The sequence below is a fragment of the Dermacentor variabilis genome, chromosome 8 (assembly GCF_050947875.1).
Source record: "Dermacentor variabilis isolate Ectoservices chromosome 8, ASM5094787v1, whole genome shotgun sequence".
In the NCBI taxonomy this organism is placed as follows: Eukaryota; Metazoa; Arthropoda; class Arachnida; order Ixodida; family Ixodidae; genus Dermacentor; species Dermacentor variabilis.
Window position 1 is genome coordinate 45,758,944 of NC_134575.1, and position 23,074 is coordinate 45,782,017.

The following is a 23,074-nucleotide window of genomic DNA, read 5'->3' on the forward strand; positions in this document are numbered from 1 at the left end:
ATAGACGACTGCTGTAATTGCAACAGTATAGCGAAAGAGCACCGCTGTCGTCGTGCTGTCGTGCTACCAATGCGTGCATGCGGCTCATGCATGGCGAGTTTGAAAGTCTTCAGACACGCGCAGTACGTTTGGCTGCAAAAGTGACAAATCCAAACAGACGCACCATCTCGCTCTGCTCAATCGCCTGTTAGGGAAGCGTGAAAATAAGTGTGCTGTGACAACAGGTACTTGCTTAGCTTAGACATTCATTATGGCTAGGTTCTGCCAGAATTTTTACATGCCATTTGTTTCTGATTTGTTCCTAGTGTGAACGCTTGCTGCATGGTTGACTGCAATGAGACCGAAAAGTGAAAGTGAGAATAGCTTATCGTGTTTTTTTCTCTTTGTAGCCGGCTCGTACTGGAGACAGCGTGTCACTCCCCCTTGGCACCTGGCTAGGCCTACCGTCAGTGCCCTACGTTGTATCCTTCGGACAGCATTTGCTGACAAATTGTGGACCGTCTCGTGAGAATGGCAGTGCATTGACATACTATAAAGAAAAGGAAACACAAACAGATTAGGGCACATTTTTTTTTTGTGCTTCTGTGTGGTGCCAATGCAATTTTGCTTTGCATGTGTGGTTTGGGTCCACACTGTCGTGGGCAGCCAGGTGGGTGGCGGTGTGGAATTGTAATCGTGAGTTGTTGCTTATAACAAGTTTTCCTGCTTTATTGCTTCCTGTTCACCTTTAATTTACCTGTGATAGCTGAGCTGTTCAAGTGTAGCTGGCCGAGACCCATGCCGTGGGGGCACTTTTAAAAAGCGACGTGAACAGCTCAGTCCATTAAAGTGAAATGTCTTGAAAACTTCATGCTGCTTGCAGCGTGGTGGGCTCGTGCAACTCATTTAGCTGTTGAACGCGTAGTATGTGTGTATCCTCGCACTCAATGTTAGTAGTTACTGCTAACACACATCGACATAAACACACAGTACTTCACATTTCTGAAGTAACATAAAATACCATAAGTAAAATGTCTTTCTATTAATGCTTTTAGTAGCATTTCTAGCACCTTTACTCAGTAAAATCTTTTCGATGACGGTATGGTCGCAGCTTGCTGCAGTCACTGCAGGTGTTACCATCACGCAGTTCATTTAAAAAATGAACATTCAGCACCAACTTCAAACAGTAAACGCTCGTTAACTCTGACATGTCAAATTACCAGGTAAGCCAAAATCTTTTTTCCTCCCACGGTGTCAACCTATGTGTTTGTCGCCCTGTGTCTCGAAGTCATTGTGACGAACTCCGTATAGTATCTTGAAATCTCAACTTCGAAAATATCTGGGAAAAGGCAGCGGGGCTGCATCAGCAGCGTCGCTTGCATCACGTTTCACCTGGTGGCAACTCGCTAGCCTCGTGTGGCAACGATTTGCGTGCAACACTTTGCATTATGTAGATGTAAACTGCAGTTGAGCCTGCCAAACTTTTTAGTGACTTCGGATCATACGTGTTCCCGGTGAGTAAGTATATTTCTTGTATTTTTTTTTTTCAGAAAGTGTGATACAAGGGTCTACTTTAATGCATTAGGCTCAGTCGTCTTGACTGTGCCGAGCACGCTGTCTTGGCGCAGTGCCAATAACGCCATTGCGTGTAGACGCCGATAGGTCCACTGACGATGCGCCCCCATAAAACATAGAAACAGAGGTTTTAATGAAGACAGAGAAGATCATGGAGATATAGGCAGAAGGCTAGACTGCAACACACACACACGCACACACGCATACATACCGTATTTACCCGCGTATAACCCGCCCCTGCGTATAACCCGCACCCCTAACTTTGAACTCGGCGGAAAAAAAAAAAAAAACTCGCGTATAACCCGCACGTTTACCTGAAAAAAAAAAAAATGAGCGCTAGAAAGATGCAACTCACACTCAGTGATCATTTCGTTTTCAGAACATTTATTCAAACGACCGCCACCACGTCACTGGTTATCCGATTCTTAATCGTCGCCGCTCTCACTACTGCCATCCGAGGCTTCATCGCCACTCTCAAAGACGTAGTCGTCCTCGGAACCATCCAGACTATTACTGATCGCACATTTTTTAAAGCTTTTGCGCACCAAATCGGCCGGTATCGCTTTCCACGCATCCACGATCCACTGGCACAGCAATGGAATATCAGGCCTTCGCACGCGTCCCGTCAGTGTGAGGGCGTAAATGCCGTCGGCCATCCACTGGGCATACAGCCGCTTCACGTGTGCCTTGAACGGCTTGTTCAGGCACACGTCGAGTGGCTGTAGCATGGACGTCATGCCGCCAGGTATTATGACGAGGTCGGTGCTGGTCTCGGCAAGGCGAGCCTTCACCGCATCAGTGCAGTGGCCTCTGAAGGAATCTAGTACGAGCATCGACCGGCGTGCCAGCAAGGCACCTGGTCTTCGCTCCCAGATTACTCGAAGCCAGTCACCGACTAGGCCACTGTTCATCCACGAATTTTCTTCCGCACGCACAACGATTCCTGGGGGCAGTGGAATGCCAGGTAGCGTCTTGCGTTTGAAAATCACATACGGGCGCAGTTTCGTGCCGTCAGCCAAAGCGCACAGCATGACTGTGCAGCGCAGCTTGGCATTTCCGCCGGTCAGCACGCTGACTGATTTGGAGCCCTTTTTTTCCATGGTCGTGTCCATCGGCATCTCAAAGTACACAGGTGTTTGATCAGCATTTCCCACCTGAGACAGCAAATAGCTGTGCTCCTTCCGAAGTGCGATCACATATCGTTGAAAGTTCAACTTTTCCTCGTAGGCTTCAGGAAGCCGCTGGCACATGGTTGTTCGCCGCCGCATAGAAAATCCATGTCTTCGCATGAAGCGCTGAAGCCATCCACGGCTTGCACGAAACTCACGTGGAATGTTCAATTCCCGGGCCAACTTCAGGGCTTCCATTTGCGCCATCTCAGTCGAAACAGCGTGGCCACGACTTCTCTGCTCCTCAATGAACTTCGCAAGCTGCGTCTCGAGGTGGGGGTACGCGCCAGTCTTCGGACCCCGAAACGCTCGCCTGTTCCGGTTCGTTGCTTCGAGACTCTTTTTTTCTTCCTCCAGTCGCGAATGCACGACTCGTCGACGTCATGCTGTCTTGCAGCAGCTCTGTTGCCGATTTCTTCGGCAGCGGCTATAATCTTTAGCTTCTCTTTCGCTGTGAAACACTGCCGTCGAGTCGCACTCATGATGCCAAAACAAAGCAGGCAAACAGTGCAAACTGGGGTAAGTACACTAAACAGCGCCTAACGCGAGGCTCAACAATGCTGGCCTTTCGTTGGCCCTTCATCGGCTTGACAAGCGTCGATGACGATGGGGATGGCGGACTACACGGGGAGGCTGCCGCACATTGCGGTGAAGCCGACCCCCCCCCCCCCCTCCCAAGGAAAAAATTCGCAGATAACCCGCACCCCCACTTTTTAAACGCGTTTTTTCACATTTTGGTGCGGGTTATACGCGAATAAATACGGTACATACACACACACACATAAATAAATAAATGAATAAATAAATAAAACCTGATTAGATCAAGCAGGCTAGGTTCCAATTTGTTGCCACTCCACTTTGAAGGTGATACCAATAGAAATCATCGTCATCATCATTCTTGCACCAGCCAGCCATGACGTACATCACCGATCTTAACAACATATGCTTGGGCCTAGTTTATTGTACTTATTCGATTAGAAGGTGGCCACAATTGTAAGGCGAGGATGCAGATCGGGGACCGGGGAAAAATAGCTTAAGTATGCATGCTCGTCGTCGTAAAGCAACACTTATAGGGGAAATTGCATTGCTGTGAAGTCATGCATCAAGGTGAAATTCGCATATAACCTGCACCCAGTTCTTACTGTTAAATTGTTTAAATTCATGATGTGGGTAATACAAAAGCACAGTGCTGCCTCACCTGCCATGGCTTGGTGCTGTAATTTGCGCTGCCGTCTGAAATCTGGATGGCCGTAAATGTGGTGCTGCTTCTGCCACATCGAAATATAAAGTAAATCCATCAGCCTCACATGTAAGGCGAGGCGGGAGGGTATGGGCGGTGACTTCGCGGCTAAGTATTCTGAGAAAAAAAAAAAGACCTTGCCTTATAGTTGATTAAGTACGCTATTTTTTACTGGCAGAGATGGACTATGTTGTATCCTAAAGGGTTGAAAATACTGAGCTTGGCAAGTTTCGAGTTCTACTGCGCTACCAGAGCCCCTCAAAAGTTAATTTGAAATCTGCAATGCCATACTGAAGGCTGGTGTGTGCGTTTCGGTGTGAAAGATTTGAAATTTGGCCTTCATTTCCTCTTCTAGTAGCCAACTTCTTGTGGCGAAATTATTTAATACAGAGTTTTGAAAGGATGCTTTGTTAGTCTAAATCGAATAAGTGTTTACATTTAGTTTCACTCTTAACTTGGTACGGCCCAACCACAGTTCAACGTTAGGGAAAATGAAAAATTGTTCACCTTTATTTCTGCCCATGGTACAGAAAAAGAAAAATGTTAATGTTATTTGAGTTAGAACTTCACTACTGTAGTCATTAATTAGTGATCAGTTTTCTCAGCCATCTATTACTGGAAGCTTGCTCCAGCATATTAAAAATGCTATTTATAGGCTATCCTTTGAATTCCAAGTGCCTAAGTCAGAATTTCAAGGTATCAAACAGCATGGTATATCTAATATGATACGCTGGGCATCAGAGGATTAATGACATGGCGAAATGTGTGTTGGGCATTTCCTGTGTGTGCCGTTTACCACTTCTCCTTGACGATTCGTCAAAGACTCTCTACAAGACGGGTGAGGCAGCCCTGGCACACGCGGCCGGCCTGAGTTCCTTCAGTGTGCACAGCAAGCTACAGTGCCTCCCCCTGTGGGTGGGGCTGCAGAGCCTAGGACACCAGGGCCTCCTGCAGCGGGTGCTTCACTGTCTGCGCCTGGTGAGTGGCGTTGTCGCTTTTCGTTCAACAAGTGGTAGAAGACGGGCAGCTCCGAGCCACTGACTACGGTAACGCTTTGCTGGGCTAGTTGATTCATACTTGTTACGATGTAATGTACAACTTTTTCTCTAATGTTCAAGTACGCGTCTCTGCGGTGCACATTTGCCCAACAGGTGGCAGCACCGGTCGTCGTTGAAGTGAAAAACAAAATTCTCATTGTGCTGGGGCTTGTTTCTCGCATGTGTCTTCATCACCAGAGCCACGTCGACATTTCCCATCTCATAAGACAAGTAAACTGTGTACACACTGTTTGCAAGAATGGCCATGCTGCCATTAGTCGAGCGAACTACCTCGCAGGAAAGCTACCTTTACAATTATGAACAGATTCTATAGGACATGGAGCAATGTGGAGACCAAGATAGAAAAGGGATAGGTTCCCTTTTGTATAGAAAATTTCAGCATGTTCAATTATGCTGTGGGGATGAAATTGCAAAAATTCATTCCTATATCAACATACAATTTTAAAAAAAAATTATGTTCGTTGCTGCACAGAGCCAACACTGAACATTACTCCTGTGTGTACATTTAGCACACTGAACATCAATTCTTTGATTGTATGTTTAACTGGCATGCCTTTCTCTATTTTCATCCCTGTGGTCTTACTGCGGTGCGCAAATGCGTTTTTGCAAGTGTCGGCACCTTCCTTGTAAAAGCGAACCTGTCTGCTATGAATAAACTTGGCTGCAGGTGGTGCTCTTTCCTTTTCCAACTGTGCTAAGCAGCTCCAATAGCCCTGTTTACATGAGTGCGACAGTGGTGCATTGCATTTCCAAGCGCATTTGGGAAAGGCGATGCGATGCCGTTTACATGTAGAGCATTAACTCTCGCGAGAACGTAGCGCCACGTGGTGTCGTATAACGGAAGTGCAGTCGACTTTCGGTGTAACTGGTTTCCGGTAGCGGGCCGAGTGCACGTTGGTGGCTGAGTGCTGAGAAATAGACAGCTTTAGTTTAGCGTTTGCAACTTATAGCGTAAGCTATACGCTATAGTATAACTTATGCTAAGCAGCACATGTTTTTTACAGTTTTAGTTGGCCAGCGAGATCTTCGGATCTCAGAGGCCATATGCCGGCGTTGCGGCTATTTCTCGACTCTAACGATAGGTAGCGCTGACATCTTGAACGTTTCTTTCGTTAGGCTTCGACTCGTTCGAAACGAGAAGTGATCTCGAAAACACCACAAGGTTATCCATAATACTCTGTCGTCGAAGCGGCCTGAGACTAAGCGAAAGCCGTTTGCACAATCATTTGCTGCGAACGAAGTGCATTTTACAAAAGAAACGCCAAATTCAATTCGAAGCGGGCAGCCAGGGCCGCCGCCATGTTGGTGGCTAATTCCTTCCCATAGTTCCTAATGCGACGATCCTGCGTTTACATGCTCCGCGAGAGTTGACTCGCGCCCATAAATCTACCCTCACCTGGCGCATTAACGCGATGCGCCTTCCTAATGCATTACCGCTGTTTACATGAATGTGATGCACTAGAAATGCGATGCGATGTGACACTGTCGCATTCATGTAAACGCGGCTAATGTCACGATGTGCACCTCTTTTCGTGACCTACCATTGTCGGTCGTATGACCGATTGAATGTTCACAGAAGCACTGCTCATGATTGAACATCTTTTGGACATCATTGTGTACTTCTCAGTGATTGTTGTCAAATAGTGGCCATGTAAGCAGGTAGATTCAGCCACGAAGCGTCATGAAAGTTGCAGCTCTCGGTTGCATCAGTTGCGCAAGTCAGGAGCAACCCCTTGAAGAACATACACCTTGGCATTGCTGCAAGCTTTCTATTTTAGTGTATAGTAAATGTTGGCGACCTGTGAGCGACTGCTGTCTGCTGAAGAATAGTTTGTTGCATTCTTTTTTATTTGTGCAGAGTGAAATGCTACGGGAAAGGCTGGACCAGATGCCGGAGATTGAAGTCGTGGTAAGTTGGAGCTGTCACCGTGCAGCACTTGATGTAGCTGCGTTTTTGGACAGCATTCAAAACGAGCTTTACGTTCAGGAGTTTGGCAGTCGGACACATTTTGTGTAGTCAGTTTTGGCGAAATGGTTACACAGGAGTTTTAGACCACTGCTTTGCCAGGGTCGACTGAATCAAACAAACAAAAAAAGAAGTGATTGGATGCTAACAAATGTTGACTTTTAGTTGTCGGATAGATGGGTGCATGTTCGCCTGCCGCTCCGTACAGAATGAAGACGACAGTGGTGTCTACTATGGCATTGGCCGCGCAAATCGCGGATGCCGTAGGGACACGTTGCCAGCGCTCGTGTGTCTGAAAATGCGACATGGCCAACGTGCGCATCCACGCGGGCCTCATCTTTAAAGTGATCTGCAATGCTTGCAGAGGGGGGTAGCGCCGGTAGTTTCGTTTGTACTGTGCTTTCAACATTTGGTTCGCGTTAAAGCGAGAAATGCATGAAGGCAAATTCGCTTGCTGCTGCCACCATTCCTCACTCAAGAATTTTGACAGCGAGTTGCCATGCTCATCGATCGAGATGTGTTCATGTTTACCTGTGCACTTGTGACACCGCACCTGTTAATTCAGTTAAAACACGTTGACAGGCTAGTTGGTTTGAATCCATGATAGAATATGTAAGCGCAACTGGGCAAGGACATAGAAAGGAGCAAGCAGGCAAACACAGCACTGTCTCTGTGTCTCTGTTTCTTTCTATGTCTTCGTTTAGTGACACTTATACATTCCATCATTGATAATTTAGTTAGTAAGCGAATGTTACAAGTTTATACAGCCTGTAAATCTACTATCCTTACTTTGTACAGTTAGCTAGTAATTTGCTATCGCAATCGATGCTTCGCCTTTCGGGCGGAACTGCAACTTTTTTTCCTTGGCAACCAGTGCACCAAGTTTGATGAAGTTTGTTATATTTAAAAGAGAAACTTAGAATTTAGTGACTGTTGGAAGCAGATTTTTTAGTCGGGCCGTAAAATGTTTAGTAAAAACTGTTGAAATCGTAAATTTTCAAAAAAAGAAACTATCGTTTATAAACTCCCTTACTCAGCAATCAAATATAGTACCACAATTCTGGAAAGGGACAAAATTAATGTTATATACACGGCTCTAAGTAAACCATAATGTTTGTGTAGGACTTTCGCAGAACCATTGTAAACATTGTAACAAATTCACTTAGGATATAAATCAGCCTATAAAATTTGTCCACTTTGAACATTCTAACAGATGCATTTTGCGGAACTCTAATATCTATTAGTGCAGAGTAACATGTTTGTAAACTTTGTGCTTCTATTTTTTTTCTACCTTACCAAGTATTGGCAGTTTATGTATAGAAATTCAGGCCCTAAATTGAAATTCTGCTCTCAACAGTCACTGAAATTTGACTTTCTTTCTGATGCAACAAATATTAAAATTGGCCCAGGGGTCATCTCATGGAAGTGTTTCTCCATTTTTCATATAGGCGACATTGGAGTTAGGCCCGAGCTTAAGCTTCCACTTAAGAGGATGCTTTAGCTCGGGTCCAACTCCGACATGGCCTATTCAAATACATGTAAAACACAAAAACGTTTTTCTGACATAACCCCTAGACCGATTTTAATGAAATTTGTTGCATTTGAGATAGAAAGTTAAATTTTAATGACTGCTGGAAGTGGAATATTGATTTAGAGCTTGAAATTTTTACAAGAATTTTCAAATATTCGAAAGTTTGAAAAAAAAATAGACGCACAATGTTTACAAATGAACAGCTCTGTAGCAAGAACAGATATCGCAGTTCTGTAAACTGCATCCATTAGATCATTGAAAGCGGACAAATTCGATATGTCATTTTACATATTACGTGAATTTGTTACGTTGTATACAAAGGTTCTGCAAAAGCTGTATTTCCATATTGCTAAATTTATGGAGATTCATGTGTATGTTAACATATGAATTTTGTCCACTTTAGATGTACTGTTAGATGCAATTCACAGAATTGTAGTATCGTTTTTCATTGCTGAGTTACAGGGTTGTAAACTTGATAGTTTCGTTTTCTAAAAATGTTCAATCTTTGCCAATATTTAATAAAATATTGACGACCTAAGTCAGGAATTTGAAACCAACAGTCAACTAGATTTTAAGCTTTTGTTTTAAATGCAACAAACCTCGCCAAATTTGATGCAGTTATTGACGAGAAAAACCAATTCTCCTTTTACATGTATTTAGATAGGAGCACCCAAGCTAAAGCTTCCTCTTAAGGTTTAGGTGCACTTTTTAAGGTACCCCAAGTGGCCAAGATTAATCTAGGGCTCCTATAACAGCAGATATCTCCACAGTCCCTTTGGTGCTTTAGTGTGTTAAACTTGATAAATCAATCACTCAATGAATCAAGATTGTGATTTGCCTTGCTTGCAGTGAGAAGTTGTACCTAAAGTTAAGCCCAGTCAATCTGTGAACCCAGAGCACATATTGATTCGCTTGGAGTGCTAAGTCCTGCCTAAAACTGTGCATCTAGCTCATGTCTGTGTCTGTTCCATAGGGCAGGCCCCGGGCAGTGTCGAAAGAAGGGCAGGTTCTTTCTCTGGCTGATGTGGTGACCAAGTCTGTGGGAACTCTGGTATGAACCGTGCTTTCTGCTTCTTTTCTGCTTCCTCACATTGCTGATGTGTAAGTGTGGCTTAACATTTTGTGAAGTCAAAAAAAGTTACTGTTTGTCCCAGATGCACTGCCATGGTTTGTAGGAATGTTTCAAATCTTGCACATTATAATGGGCTAAGCATAATGACTTTATACTGCAAGACCACTGAATTGCTGCTGCTTCTAATTTACGGAGCTGCACTTTAAGTAACGGGGGGTGGGGGGGTGACGTGGTCCCAGAGACCATTCTTGTTCTTTCTTGGGCAGATTTCGTAAGACTGACTATGTTTAAGTGCATTTTCTTTAAAGCAGCGTTGAAGTCATTGTCTTTCTTTTTCTTTTTCATGTAAGTCAAGTAAGTTGAAAGAATGATGAAAACAATTTTTGTTGTTTGTAAAACTATATATGAAAAAAAACTATTAATAAATTTTTTGTTGTATGGTTCTCAAGACAAGGTTAAAAATAGTTTATAAAGCATAAGGATAATTATTTTTACATGATCATCATAGTGCTTCTGCCAATCACTAGAAGGTGGGGGTGTGCTGCAGTGTTTTGTGTTCATTATCTCATATTGAGATCAGATGCAAGGAAGAATCTCTCTCTCTCTCTCTCTCTCTCTCGTGGCAGCCTTTAAGTACCCTTTCTGTGCCAGGAATATGCATAATGTGGTCAATTAACTTATTCTTTATCTTTATGTAAGTATGGCACCGAAAGGGTGTCATACTGAGAAAAAAAAAAGCTTAATCAAAATGGTGAACTTGGCAAGTTGTTGTGCCTTTGTTAGGAAAACTGCGAAGGGACAAAGACGACAGAACACAGGATAGCTTGCAGTTTCGAATGCGTCGAGGCCTAATGAGAGAAACTTCTGGGATGGCTGCACCACCTATCGGCGATGCGAAAAAAATAGGCACTATTTCCCTTGACCCCACTATTACTCTAACATTAAACCAAAACTGTCTACTGTCATATCCTGAGTCATCTACTCCCCCCCCCCCCCGCCCAGCAACCTGAAGTTCATAGAAAATGTTGGACGGTCTATAGTCTCGGGGACCAAAAAACAAAAAAAAAGCTAAAAAATGTGAATTTTTTTATCTGCATCTGGCGTGCCTTGACAAGAGATATACTCAACTTTTGTCACTGAATGTTATCTTGTATCCCAAAAGAAAGAAGAAAGGCATCCGAGTTAGAAGCGCGCAAAGTGACCAGTGCCAAAAGGAGATAAGGATGTGAGCAGTAAGCAAAAACTGGCGTGCATGCGTGCAATGCGTGCGCGGTGGTGGCCGTCTGGGTGCCTGGGTGGCACAGATGACGCACCGCTCGACCTAAACCGAGCGTGATGAACCACGAAGGGCTATCGTGGAGGAACTGGAAGAAAAAAAGGCAGCAACACCACTGGCAGCGACAGATACAGTCGGAATACGGAACACAAAACTGCAGGTGAAATGAACCCCCTTCGAAAGAAAGCAACACCTGTTGCATAAACCTGCAACTACTACCTAGGTGCATGAACAAAACGGTTTCTTCCTGAGGGTATTCTTCATAAATTGCGAGGCCCGCGGTTTACAATCTCCAGGGGTGGCCGATGACGTGGTGGTTTTGAAATAATAGATTTTTTGCGTAAAGGGAAGGTTGGGGGGGGGGGCGATGACTGTCACTTTTACTGTCTGCCAGCTTGTCTGCGTCTCCTGTGTTGTTTTTAGTATAAAAATCTAATCAATCAGACCAAGTTAACCAACTGGACCAAGTTAACACCTTACTCGGCTCGTTGAGCTTTGTCACCCAATCATTTTTCCAGTGTAAACAGTATTGAGGTGTGCAGCGATGTGGCGTCACTGTTCCAGCTGCTGTTTGACGTCGTCGTGCCCGTGGTGACATTCCGGTACCTGCCGGAAGAGGCCTTGCTGGAGGGGGTGGAGGAGGAGGAGGAAACTCAGGAGGAAGAGTCGACGGAGGTCTCGTCGGAGACCGAGTCAAAGCGCAACACGCCGGACGAGGCCGCCAGGGAGAAGGCAGAGGCAGTCCTGGAGGACGACCCATCCGTGCACGACACGTCATATCGCAACAATCTCAACTCTTGGGTGAGCACTTTCAGAGTGCATTTAGCAGGCAGTGTTGCGAAAACTGCGCAAGTAGTGCAGTTGCAGAAATTTGTCACTACGCACATTTTGTAGTGAAATGGCATTTGAATCGCAACACCGTCTATGGAATAATGTCTTGATATAATGTAACAATAACATGTGGAGTTAACATTATGCCAAATAATTTATTACTTGTGTCCCTTATACTGCACTATTTTGCACTAGTATGTGATGCCCTATTTTTGTTGCTAATGCAGACGGTGTGCTGTGGAAGCTATGCACGAATTGCAGTTGTGCAAACGTAGAAATGTGTCATTCTGCTTGAGCTTTTGTACTTAACAGGCTCATATCTGCTCTCTCTTCTATGTGACAATTGCTTCATATATTGTGAGTGTAGTGTATGAAGTCAGCCTTGCATTGAATTGTGTAGCACATTCAGATATCTTGCTGTCATGTAGCACACATTATTTTTTTGGTGATGTGAGATGTAATTACGAAATTCGCAGGCATAGGGTGCAGTCATACGACACAAGACCGGGATAATCGGAGATCGCTAGGAGAAATCTTGATTCTGGAGTGGACATAAATTAGGCTGATGATGATGATATGACAAGTGAACATTTTGACATGGGGGCCTTCTTTTGGCTGCAGCTGGCCCAAGTTCTCAATCGCGACGTTCCCCGTGCGGCGTTGGACCTCCTCGACCTGGATCCTTATGGGGCCTGTTTGCGCTTCTGTCCACTGGAGAGCGCTCATGGTAAAAAAAAAAAAAAAAAAAAACATCGTCCCGCATATTTCTTGTGATGTTTGAAGTGTTTTACAGTATGACTGTGTACTGATACTCGCCATAGACGGCTAAGTTGACAGTTAGGCACACAGCGGCCATCTTAAGTCTGGTTCGAATTCTGACAAAGCTGGCAAACGAGATTAACTTCGTCAAGGCAGCATCAAAATCAAAGTGATGTGGGCTACTTTGCTTTCCAAGCAAGATGGCGGATGAGCAGAAAGATAGGAAACTCGACGGGAAGGTTGTCTGTCGACAGGAAAACGTAGTGATGCCTTCTTATGTGCTTAGTGTGAGCGACATGTTTTTCATAGGCTAACACCCGCAAAGTGTTAAAATACAGTGATGATGTCTTTTATTAGCTTTTTCTTGTCGACACGAGGTGGCATCATGTTGCAGAGATGTTTGTGACTTGATGCATCTTTGAAGTGGTCTTTTTAGCTATCAACGTAGGTTGTCCACAGTGTGGGCCAGAATTGGAACACACCCTACATGCTGATAAGCATGTGAGGGGACCTCAACATTCGCGTTTGCTCGTTTCAATGCAGTGTTCGGCACCACGACTCAGGATGTGGAGGAATTGCACAACTGTCTCCTCAAACATCTGGTGAGTGACTAGCTACGGCAGATTATTCAGTTTTCAAATTGAGGTGCCCCTTGATTTCTAAGCAAGCTGTATCTTGTACATCTATGATGTCATCTGGAAAGAAACTAAGAAAGGACAGTAGAAAGTGGCTGACATGGTTGAAAGTGAGCTTGAGAAATTTGTTTAAACAAGCGGCCAAGCAGCTTGTTTGATAGAATGTACCTAATTGTCCTTCTAGGAGACCTTCAGACTAGTTCCTCTCAATACCTGATGCATAACATCGGTGGTCAGTATTGTTGGAGGACGCTAATATGATGAGAAAATTAATTTTTTTTTTGTACACACAGTATCTGTTCCTTCTTGAGATCCAGCCTGCTTCTTATGCGAGGTTTCCAACATTTTGCTGGTGGGTTCTAGTATGACACTGGTTGCCACCAGTATCTTTATCATTGGCTGAAGTGCATGTGTATGGATGACTGCTGCTAAGTCTGATTTGTCATACCTGTTCTGTTTCGTTCTCAACTGCTCCATTTTCCTTTTTTCACATTCTGATCAGAAGAGTTTGATTGGCATGAGTCGTTTGACTTGAACACTTAGCTTCCAAGCTCAGGACCAGGTTGTAACCGTCATCAGCCTTCCGCTCCAGGACTCTTTACCAAGTGCACAATTTGCTTGACAGGCCATCCTGAATGCGACGGTCCGGCAGAAGCGCAAGTTCCGCGATGCCCTCAGCAAGCATGCCAACTTGGAGCTGGTCGAAGTGTGCCACTGGGCCGGCCTGGGCGGCGTGCGGTTTGTGCCGGATGCGTACGTTGGACATGTGGACTCCCTGGACGAGAAGGACAGAGACCAGCTCAACCAGCTCAACTCGGAGCTGGTCCTCAAGTTGAAGAACACAGACTCGGCCTTCTCTCTTGGTGAGCCAGACGTCATGGGTTGCGTGACACGGACCCATTGCCTCGACGACTTCGGGGCTGTGGTGGTTTGTTGCCGAACAGGAGGTTGTTGTGGGGTGCGATCTTGTACGCATTCCAAAATAGAATGCAGGCGGTTCATTCCACCGAGCCGCACACGAGCGGTCAATTTGAACTGTGACGAACGCCATGACATCAATTGTGACGTGAGCCGTCACATCTTGCTGCTGTCAATCATTTCGTGTCGTCTGCTGTCGGACGAACGGAACGGAACGGACCGCCTATTTCGTGACGTAAAGAACGGGCCGCCTCCGTTCGATTTTGGAACGCGTACAAGATCGCACCCGTGGTTTTGGTTTGTGGCTGTGGTGGCTGCATACTGATGGAGGCAAACTGCAAAAATGCTTGTTTGCTCTATTTCATACTTGGGAAGCAATGCTGCGGAAGATATTCAAGTAGTGCGGTCACTGAAGTCCCGCTTCACATGTTTCGCAATGCCTATGTTGTTTATCTGCGACAATTTCTGCGGAATAACTACTCCACATACTGCAACTACAACTTACGGGCATGAGGTTGCATCAAATTCTGCATTGTTTGTACACCTTTGTGTTTCCAGTACGTGGTGCACTACTACTTGGTCGCAAGTGATGTAGCTGCAGCTACTGATCACAGGAACCAATGTCACTCGGCTACTTCGGAGGCAAACAGGCTGAGGATGTGCAACGCCTTCTGCGTAACAATTACGTCATATTTCTGAGCATAAAAGTGTATGAGAGCTTAATTTTGCGTCAAATTACATGACGCTTACTGATATCTTTCATGTGTGGTGCACTATTTTTTTGGTCGCGAATGTCAGCAATGAATGAAGTCTCTCTACCCTTCGTAGCATTGCCTGCTAGGTGTGAAACAAAACATAGTAGTGAGTTTTAGGTGCCCCTTGAAAAAGGTACTAAATAGGAATGTTCAAGTTGTGCTGGATTAGTAAGCTACCTGTTCTGCAATAGCAAAACGACCACTCTTAGCACGAGGCCTGGTGAGCCAAGAAAGGCACAAAAACAAAAGGATGGTGACGACATCGTGCTAGGTTCTAAGCCCTGCTTGCCATTATGTTCAGGACTTTGGCCACTTATGCTTGGGTCTAGCTGAAAGTTCATTGCTAAGGAGGACTACATTTCATGGTAAAGAGGCCAAGGAACTGGCCAAGCAGATTTGGCACTTTCTTCTTTTCCAGAACGGCCCAAATATGAGAAGATGCTTCGAAATTTGTGGACATCACACTGATGCTGAGATTATGGCAAAAAACATTTATGAAATGAAAGCTTGGCCATCACTCTTTCTGCCTTTTTCCGTCAAATGAATGAATAGGAGTTTCAAAAGAGTACGTTAAGTTGCCTAAACTGATTTAGTGTGGCTTTTTAGTCTTCCTTTAAGAACTTCAGGCAATCAGAAGTAATCCAGAGACCTCGACTGTGGCACCTCTCAGCCACTGTGTCGCTGTGACGTGGTTTTATTCTGAAAGCCATCGAATTGTATAAATTGGGATGCAAATGAGACTGCTTATTGCCTTAACACGAATTTTCAATGACAATTGAGGTGAAATTCATTCCCGACTCCAACTAACTGAGCACTGCACCACTCTTTGCCTGAAGAGGATGGGCTTCAATATTGTTCCTCGGTGACTCCAGTGGCGAGGAGTTGTTTGAGAAATGCACCTTCTCTCGTAGTGCATTGAAGTAGCTGGCAAGGGTGGGCGATGTACAAAAGCTTTCGTCCAGGTGTTTCCAGCATAAGCGCAGTAGCCACTTCTGTGTAAATTTGGCACCACCGGCCACACCTTTCCCCAAGTCAGCGAGGTGTATAAAATGGAGGAATGTCCTAGAATATGGGGGTAAAAAGAGTACCAGTGCATAGCTTCGAACATGTAGAATCGTTACCACACTGCTTCTCGCACACAAGAGTGGCATAATATAGCAAGACATAATTTTGGGCAACTCTCTTGAGGCAAATTTAATTTGATACTACATTCACGTCTTGAAATGCGGGAGTTGGCATGATTGGCATTATTGTGACGTCAAGACACAAGGCAAGATTTGCCAGTTACGTGCAACAATAGGGTCAGGCACGAAAAAAAAAGGAGCACTGTGCGCGTTACGTCTGGCTGTGCTCTCGCCTGGCAGTCGCAGCAATTGTGGGAACTGAGTGAGCCGATGGATCGTGATTGACGTGGTGATGCATTCGTCTCTTTTGTACTGAATCTAAAACTGGTTTGGTGAAACAAGTACAGTCGAACCTCATTATGAGGAAGTTGCTGCAAACACGAAAGTAACTTTGTTATTTGAAATCTTCCTTATAAGCGTACATGCAGATATTGGCAAAACAAAGTTGCTCTCAGGTGTATGTGAACGAAAGTCAAGCATGGGGTTGCTTCAGCGGGTCAGTAAAGGAATTCCTGCGGGTTTCGATGACCCGTCAACATCTTTTTGTCGTGCCAATACAAGAGCAACCATAATTTACATACACTTGCTCTGGTACTGCCGTGAGCAGGCAACCGTGCGATTGGTGTTATCACGCAAGATCGGCATGTTGGCTTGCCGACTGCAGTCCAGCTAAGCCAAGCCACTGGCCAAAATATGCACAATGTTGACAAGACTGTTTGGACATGAATGGGACTGCATATGGATCTGTACTTCACTACTACGACCATCAGTCTAGCTCGTATGTCTAATCTCGCACTTGATCACTGATAAGGTCTACAAGTATGAACATATTGATGGTGAGCTTCCCGCGATGGCTTGTCACCAGCCGATCCGCTGGCTGCACTATTTGGACCGCTAGGCCTAACCAGCGCTGCTTCGTTGGGAGCCAGCAGCCAAAGTTGCGGTTTCATGCCAGTTGACATGGCGGCAGCTTTGTTCACGGCCGCCATCTTTGTGGCATCGCTCGCGTGTTTCATGCCCGAAAGTTTTGGTTATTGCTGTCATACATTGGTGCAAGGAGTAAGTGGTAGTGCTGCAGGAATCATGCAGATCTGAGAAGTCAGGCGTCTGACTATTCTCAACATTTTTGCTGCCAGAATATATATTTTGAGGCACATGCAAACAACAATTTTCTTAGTTTTAACCAGTACTGCATTGGATCCTGCATTTTTGGTTTTGTTATGGCGGGGCTACCTACGTACTCCATTGAAATAAAGCATGACAAACCAAGGTTTATTTACTTCTTTATATTCCATAGTTCGTTGCATTTATGTTGGTTATGTTGAGGTTCAGCTGTATTGTAGTAAAGTATTTAGGGGGCTCTGATGCCTGCCAGTATCTTTTATACGGCGGGGACCCTCATTTAGTGCAAGGAAATAGGGCAGTTCGAAAATTTCATGTCGGCACTTCTACCCGCAAGGCTATTTGAAGCCTGAAGGGCAATGCTTAGTCAAAGCTGTAGCTGTCCACCATTCCCATGCTGGATGGACAGCCAGTACTGGTTGTGCACGAAGACACTAACATGGCCTCCTATATAGCTTCTGTGCCTGCCGAATCATCGGCGAACCAATGGGAAGCGGCCGTCATTTGAACTATGGTGGTGGAGCCACTTACGTAGGGTTGTCTCGAGCACACTTTTTGCATTTTTCGTGCTGGCTGCCAACAAAAGAAAGCATGTGCATCCATAAAAGAGCAGAAGCACACTTCTGCTTGCTGAATGATTAGCGAAGCAATAAAAAGCAACCGCTGTTGAGACTATGACACTAACTGCTGCCAGGTTTTCGTCTAGTATTCAATTTATAGCTCATTGCTTCTATGTGCTGAAGGTGCATGTAGCTTCTTCGAAGTTGTCGTGCATACCTACATCTGTTTCTCGTGGTGTTATTGCCCAGGTGAAAGCGAGGATGGCCTGTCCTGTGTGCGCTTCGGCATGGTGACGGATGACCTCGACATTGAGGAGCTTGTCGGGCTTGTTCTTGGAGCTGGCATAGAGCTCGAGGAATCTACAAAGGTGCCTGCACCGTTTCACACTGTGAGATAATCAAAGCTATTAGCTGCATCAGCTGATGAGGAACAAGAACCAGGTGATCAGGATAAAGGCCCATGCCGACTGTGTGTCAATAATTGTTCTGTGGATGATGTGGCTGAATGGAAGAATTCAAAAAAAATTAATGCTGAAAATAAAAATAAAAAATAGAATGCTGAATTGCACTTTCATTGCAAAAAAAAAAAAAAAAATTCACTCAGGACTTGCAGAAACAGCTTACCCCATAATGAGAAACGACTACTCATCTCTCTCTCATTCAAGCTTGGCTTGATTACTTTGGCATAGCTGTGTGATAAATCACCAAGCAAGACAACTTGCAGTGAATTGATGGAAGAGCCATGCTCAGAAAATGAAAGCACTGCGAAATTTGTTTGATCTCTATAAGGTTACAGTTTTTCTATATTATTTTATTCTGTTTCTTTGTAAGCTTGTATCCCTTGACTTAGTTTTGTTTTCCTGGATTTTAATAAAGTGGACGTAATATGGCTGCCCGACAGTCTAGGCATAGTTTGCTCGCATAGGAAACATCTGACAGTAGAGCCACTTTCAGTAACTGTAAACCATTTGTGGAACTACCATTTCTTCAAGTTGTGGCTGATGCTTCAAAGTGGCTGATACATAAGGCAGACATTTATGTGTGCCTACTATAAGGAATACCTATCTGTCTACATCACAAGTTAGTCAAGACATTTGTGTCTTGCAGGTGCAAATAATTGGTCTGTAGCTGGCCTTTGTGTCATTTATATCAGCTGCAATTGGGGGCATAGTATTGATTGTTTAAGAGGCAACGATAGCATGCTTATATGGTCCCCTGCATATATGCTCCCGTAATGTGCATATATGGTGGAAAGGTAAATTGTACCGACACATGCTCCTTGATTTCCTTTTGATTTGTGCCTTGCACTAGTATTATTTTATGTTGTGTTTGTCATTGCGTGCAAATTGCCTGTTGTTGGATTTCCCCAGAAATGAACATATTTGAAATTGTTACATGTGCTGTGACAAGCTACGAGATATCTCGTGTGCCAAGAAGAGCTTCTGCATAAAATAAAATCAATCCTTATTCAACATCTAAAATGTCAGTAGTGCAGACACATTGGCTTGGCGGGATGTGTCCTTGCTTCTAGATGTGATGCAACGATTTTGTGAACATGTCGTGCCCCTCCATGGGCAACTTCTTATTTGCGTAAGCCCTGCTCTGCTCCGTTCGGTATGCACGTGGATTAAGCCTGATATGACTTGTTCAACTATAATTTTGTGTCTCAATTGTCCGAGTGTTTTTTGCTTTCACTCCTGTGATCGCAGGCCCTTGAGTCGATGTCCGAGCTGGTGAAGCAAGGCATTCAGGAGGCCAGCAAGGGTCTCCAGCAGGAGAACGAAGAGAAGATCCTCCAAGAGGTGAGCTTCTGGGCTCAATGCTCAGTTGACAACCTCTTTTGCTTAACTGTAAGGCTAGCTTTCCAGCAGGCCAGTTTGTCAATCCGATGGCGGCACAGTCAGTCCTTTAGTCGGTGCTTTGTGTGCGGTTTGTGTTTCTTTAATGGGTGGGAAATGTATATGCAAGTGGCCGTGACGAAGCCACATGCAATGGCAGAGTGCTAGCTTGTGCAGCTTGTATGTAATTTGAGCAATGCTGTGTGTGAAAAGGCATGTGCGCGAGACCTTTAGGGAAGCCGATAGCTAATGCTTAATGAGCATTTAGAGGTATTCGGCTCGTCTGTTCTGTTACTGTCGTCGCTGCTACAGAAGCGATCTCCATTTCTTAAGTTTTCTCAGTAAGGAACTTGTCTAGGCCAGGCAGACAGACTCGTTGGTCACTTCCTCAGTTCTGTAGTCTCTGTTTCACCACGAGCTCCTGAGGCATTGATGAGTAGAATTTAATTGTGTGGATGTTTGCCTGTTTGCCTAAAGAGTTTTCCTTTTCTTTTTTTCTTTTGCTCAGGGGCTCCTGAGGCATGTCCCCATCGTGGGCTCCCTGTTCAACTGGTGGTCGCCAACTGCCAAAGAAGGTGGCATTCGTGGACGCAGCTTCAACATCACATCTGGTAAGCACACAGAATTCATTAAACCAGAAACTTTTCATGATTTTTGTTAGTACCCTAAAAATGTGTTCCTTGTGCTACTCTGAACTTAGTTTAATGCAAGGGCATAGTTCATCCTAAGCATCACACCTAAGCAGCATGCTTGAGCATCAGCATGCTCAACATGATGTGGATCTTTCGAGCGGTGGGCCACAGCGCATTGGTCAGTTGATTGCAGTCAGGCCCTAGCATGTAGGGTAACGTAGCAGATTTGTTGGTCTAGCTAGCCTCGCCTTGTTGCATACAGTGGTTCTATGCAGTGTATGAAGTGATGGTGACTGGTGTGGCATCAAGTGCTGTTGACCCTACATCTCTTTCGGAAACAATGGAAGCAGTGGCTGTGATGTCAAACCCCAAACCTGTTTTGTTGGACTGCTCTGCACCTACCACCTGCAATCTCGTTGGCTTGAACCAAGCATTACCTTCATACATTGTCCATCTGAGGTTTCACAGCCTTACTGGCATTCGTTACAACCACACCAAGGTCCACCCACGGACCATGTTTTCCCATGTCTGCAACTGCGAGAATATGTTTCATAATTTTTTTTAGGGCTTCATCTCTGTCGCGGGGAGTACAGTAAATATAATTTTGTCTTTGGTGCCAGCCGTCATCAGGAGATAGAGTTGGACGTTGCAGCCCGCTGGTCTTTTGCTTCGAGAATAAATGTAGAGACAGCAGCATGCCACGTCAGTCACCATTATATGCCTTACCAAAGGCTGTTTGGTAGCCAATGACAAGTCCACGAGGAAAATGCTGGACTGTTTTGGTTGTATACTGGTTCCTGTTTCTCCTGCCAGGACTTGTCGAAAGTACGGAGAACATCTACAAGTACCACATGCAGATCCAGCAGGGCGACAGCACACCGGCCCTGGCCAACAAGCCACCGCAAGCCCAAGTGGTCGTGCAAGCTGCAAATGCCCTTGAGACAAAAGCACAGCAATGAGTGCAACTCAAAACCATGACAGGGGTTGTGAGGGAATGTGGGACGAGACTGGGGTAGCAATGGCTGGGTGCTGCAGCTTCGAGCACCAGCGCACAACCACGAAGCAGGTACCAGCGCATAGAGGAAGGCAGTTGGCATCGTCTGGGCCACCAGCTTTCCGAGTGACTGCGGTGTATTGTGTACCGCTGTATCCGAGCAGACTGATGAGCACAACTCAAAACACAGAGGGGACTAGTTGATTCCACTGATTTTGGACTACTGCCCTGCTGGGACAGGTACAAGCAAACAGAGAGGAATGACAGGGGTCAGTCAGGCCGCCAGCTTCTTGCCCAACTGATGTGGTGTGTGAATCACCTTTATACAGGAGGGTAGTTGACCGAGGCCCATCAGCACTAATGTGTTCCTTGCTTGCTATGCAATCGCACATATCTTGTGCGGCTGGTGCTGCAGCAATGGCAGCTGGTGATGAATTGTTGTTACTCTTTTGTTTGGGCACATCAAATAAAGCTGGCAGCATCTAATGTAACTACTAGTGAGCGACTGCTGGCTGGTTGCCAGCGCAGCGTGAAGAATAATTGTGCAGAATCTGTTCAGAAATTTTTTTTTGAAATCTATGCAGCTGCTTGCATTTAGGAAAGGTTGCAGTCATCAGATGCTGGTACCAGCCATGCAACTACACACTCTTTAATATGTTGGTGCTAGTTGTCAGCAGCTCCTTATACCAGGAAGTCTCACAAAACCTCCACGGCTTCTCATGTCTAAAGGAATAGAAGCTCAAATGGGCTGTTGCTGGTATGCCCAGTGGCTCAGATACCTGTTCATAATGTTTTGCTTTGTGCTGTTATCACAGTGCGTCTGTAGCACTGCCCGTTATCCAGTATGCTGCTGTGCAATACTTTGTGCCTGTGCTAGGGAAAGGCTCTTTTATCTGAAACTGCACATGTAAATGACGCTCCTTACGGCGCCAGCTTTGCGTACACTCTCAAGACTCGACTGGTACCAGTTCAGTGTGAGTTACTAACAGTTATGAGCTTTGGTTAGAGGTTTTGCAACATGAGTATTTACAAGCTGCTGACAGTGCAAGAATTTTTGGATTTTGCATGCGGTGTCTTTTTACAGAGGGACCTAAGATTATGTGTCACAGGGCCAAAAGCTACTGCAAATGTTCGTGCCTCCATTTTGAAGGGAAGCACTAAGTGTAGTCTTGGCACTTAATATGTAATGTAATGGGGAAGCAAACAATATGGCAGCCATGTTGTGTCGGAAAGCTGGTGGTTCTTCAACCAAAGGTCTGTGCTGCTGGTATCTAGGCTGTTGGGAAGCAACGCATATGTCATCCAACATATCATTTCTGAAGAAATTGTGCGTCATGCTCGACCTTTTTTTTTTTTGTTCTTCCTCTCAGTTGGGACCATGTTTTAGCAGCTCCCAAATTAGATATTGGGTGCTCCTGTCATTGCTCACATTCTGATGGACTCTCTCTCTCAGTCTTGTTACTTTGCAAGCTGTTCTTTTTTTTTTGTGGGGATGTGAGCGTGGAGTATTTTCTTTTTCGGTATTCTTCTCATCAATCAGTCTTCTCTCCTTTTGTTGTGATGGGTTGTGCTTTGCTTTATATTTGTATTTAAAGAGCTTTAATTAAGACCCTGTCTACTCCAGAGCGAGAGCAAATGAAGTTCCTGCTATATATTCCTTGTTTTCATCCACCTCATGCAGGCAGCCTGCATACGTCGCCTTAAAAAACTGTTGTGATACATCTAGTCAGAAACACACTTTTTGCAAATAAAACTGACAGCTTTTTGAGCTTGTGTGCCTAGCCCAATTCCTGACTGGAGGTCCTAAAATAATTAACTTTATTACTGAAAGTTCTCCCTGACTCACAGTGTGCAGGTAAGACTTTGTTTGTAGTGAGCAGAGAAGTGGCGCTGCCTTTGCCTTCATTTTTAATGCATTGGCTTGGCTCGTCTGTCGACAGAGCAACGACAACGGGGGCCAGCCAGCCATGACGGAGGCGTGTACTTGGGTAAAAACGCGGTACAAATGTAAGAAATGTCTTCACAACAACGCAAACTTAT

General features: G+C 45.0%; 1 protein-coding gene across 1 annotated transcript in view; it reads left to right on the forward strand.

Annotated features, from left to right (window-relative positions):
- Positions 1–22,802, forward strand: part of LOC142590195 (pyridoxal-dependent decarboxylase domain-containing protein 1) — a 44,785-nt gene extending 21,983 nt beyond the window's left edge. Inside the window, exons 9-20 of the mRNA XM_075702101.1 lie at positions 390–461; positions 4,786–4,941; positions 6,880–6,930; positions 9,492–9,569; positions 11,431–11,667; positions 12,319–12,424; positions 13,000–13,058; positions 13,717–13,954; positions 17,820–17,938; positions 19,280–19,372; positions 19,917–20,019; positions 20,854–22,802. Of these exons, the coding sequence (XP_075558216.1) occupies positions 390–461; positions 4,786–4,941; positions 6,880–6,930; positions 9,492–9,569; positions 11,431–11,667; positions 12,319–12,424; positions 13,000–13,058; positions 13,717–13,954; positions 17,820–17,938; positions 19,280–19,372; positions 19,917–20,019; positions 20,854–20,999 (1,458 nt within the window). The 3' untranslated portion in view covers positions 21,000–22,802. The remainder of the gene's footprint in view (positions 1–389; positions 462–4,785; positions 4,942–6,879; positions 6,931–9,491; positions 9,570–11,430; positions 11,668–12,318; positions 12,425–12,999; positions 13,059–13,716; positions 13,955–17,819; positions 17,939–19,279; positions 19,373–19,916; positions 20,020–20,853) is intronic.
- Positions 22,803–23,074: the final 272 nt, after the last annotated feature.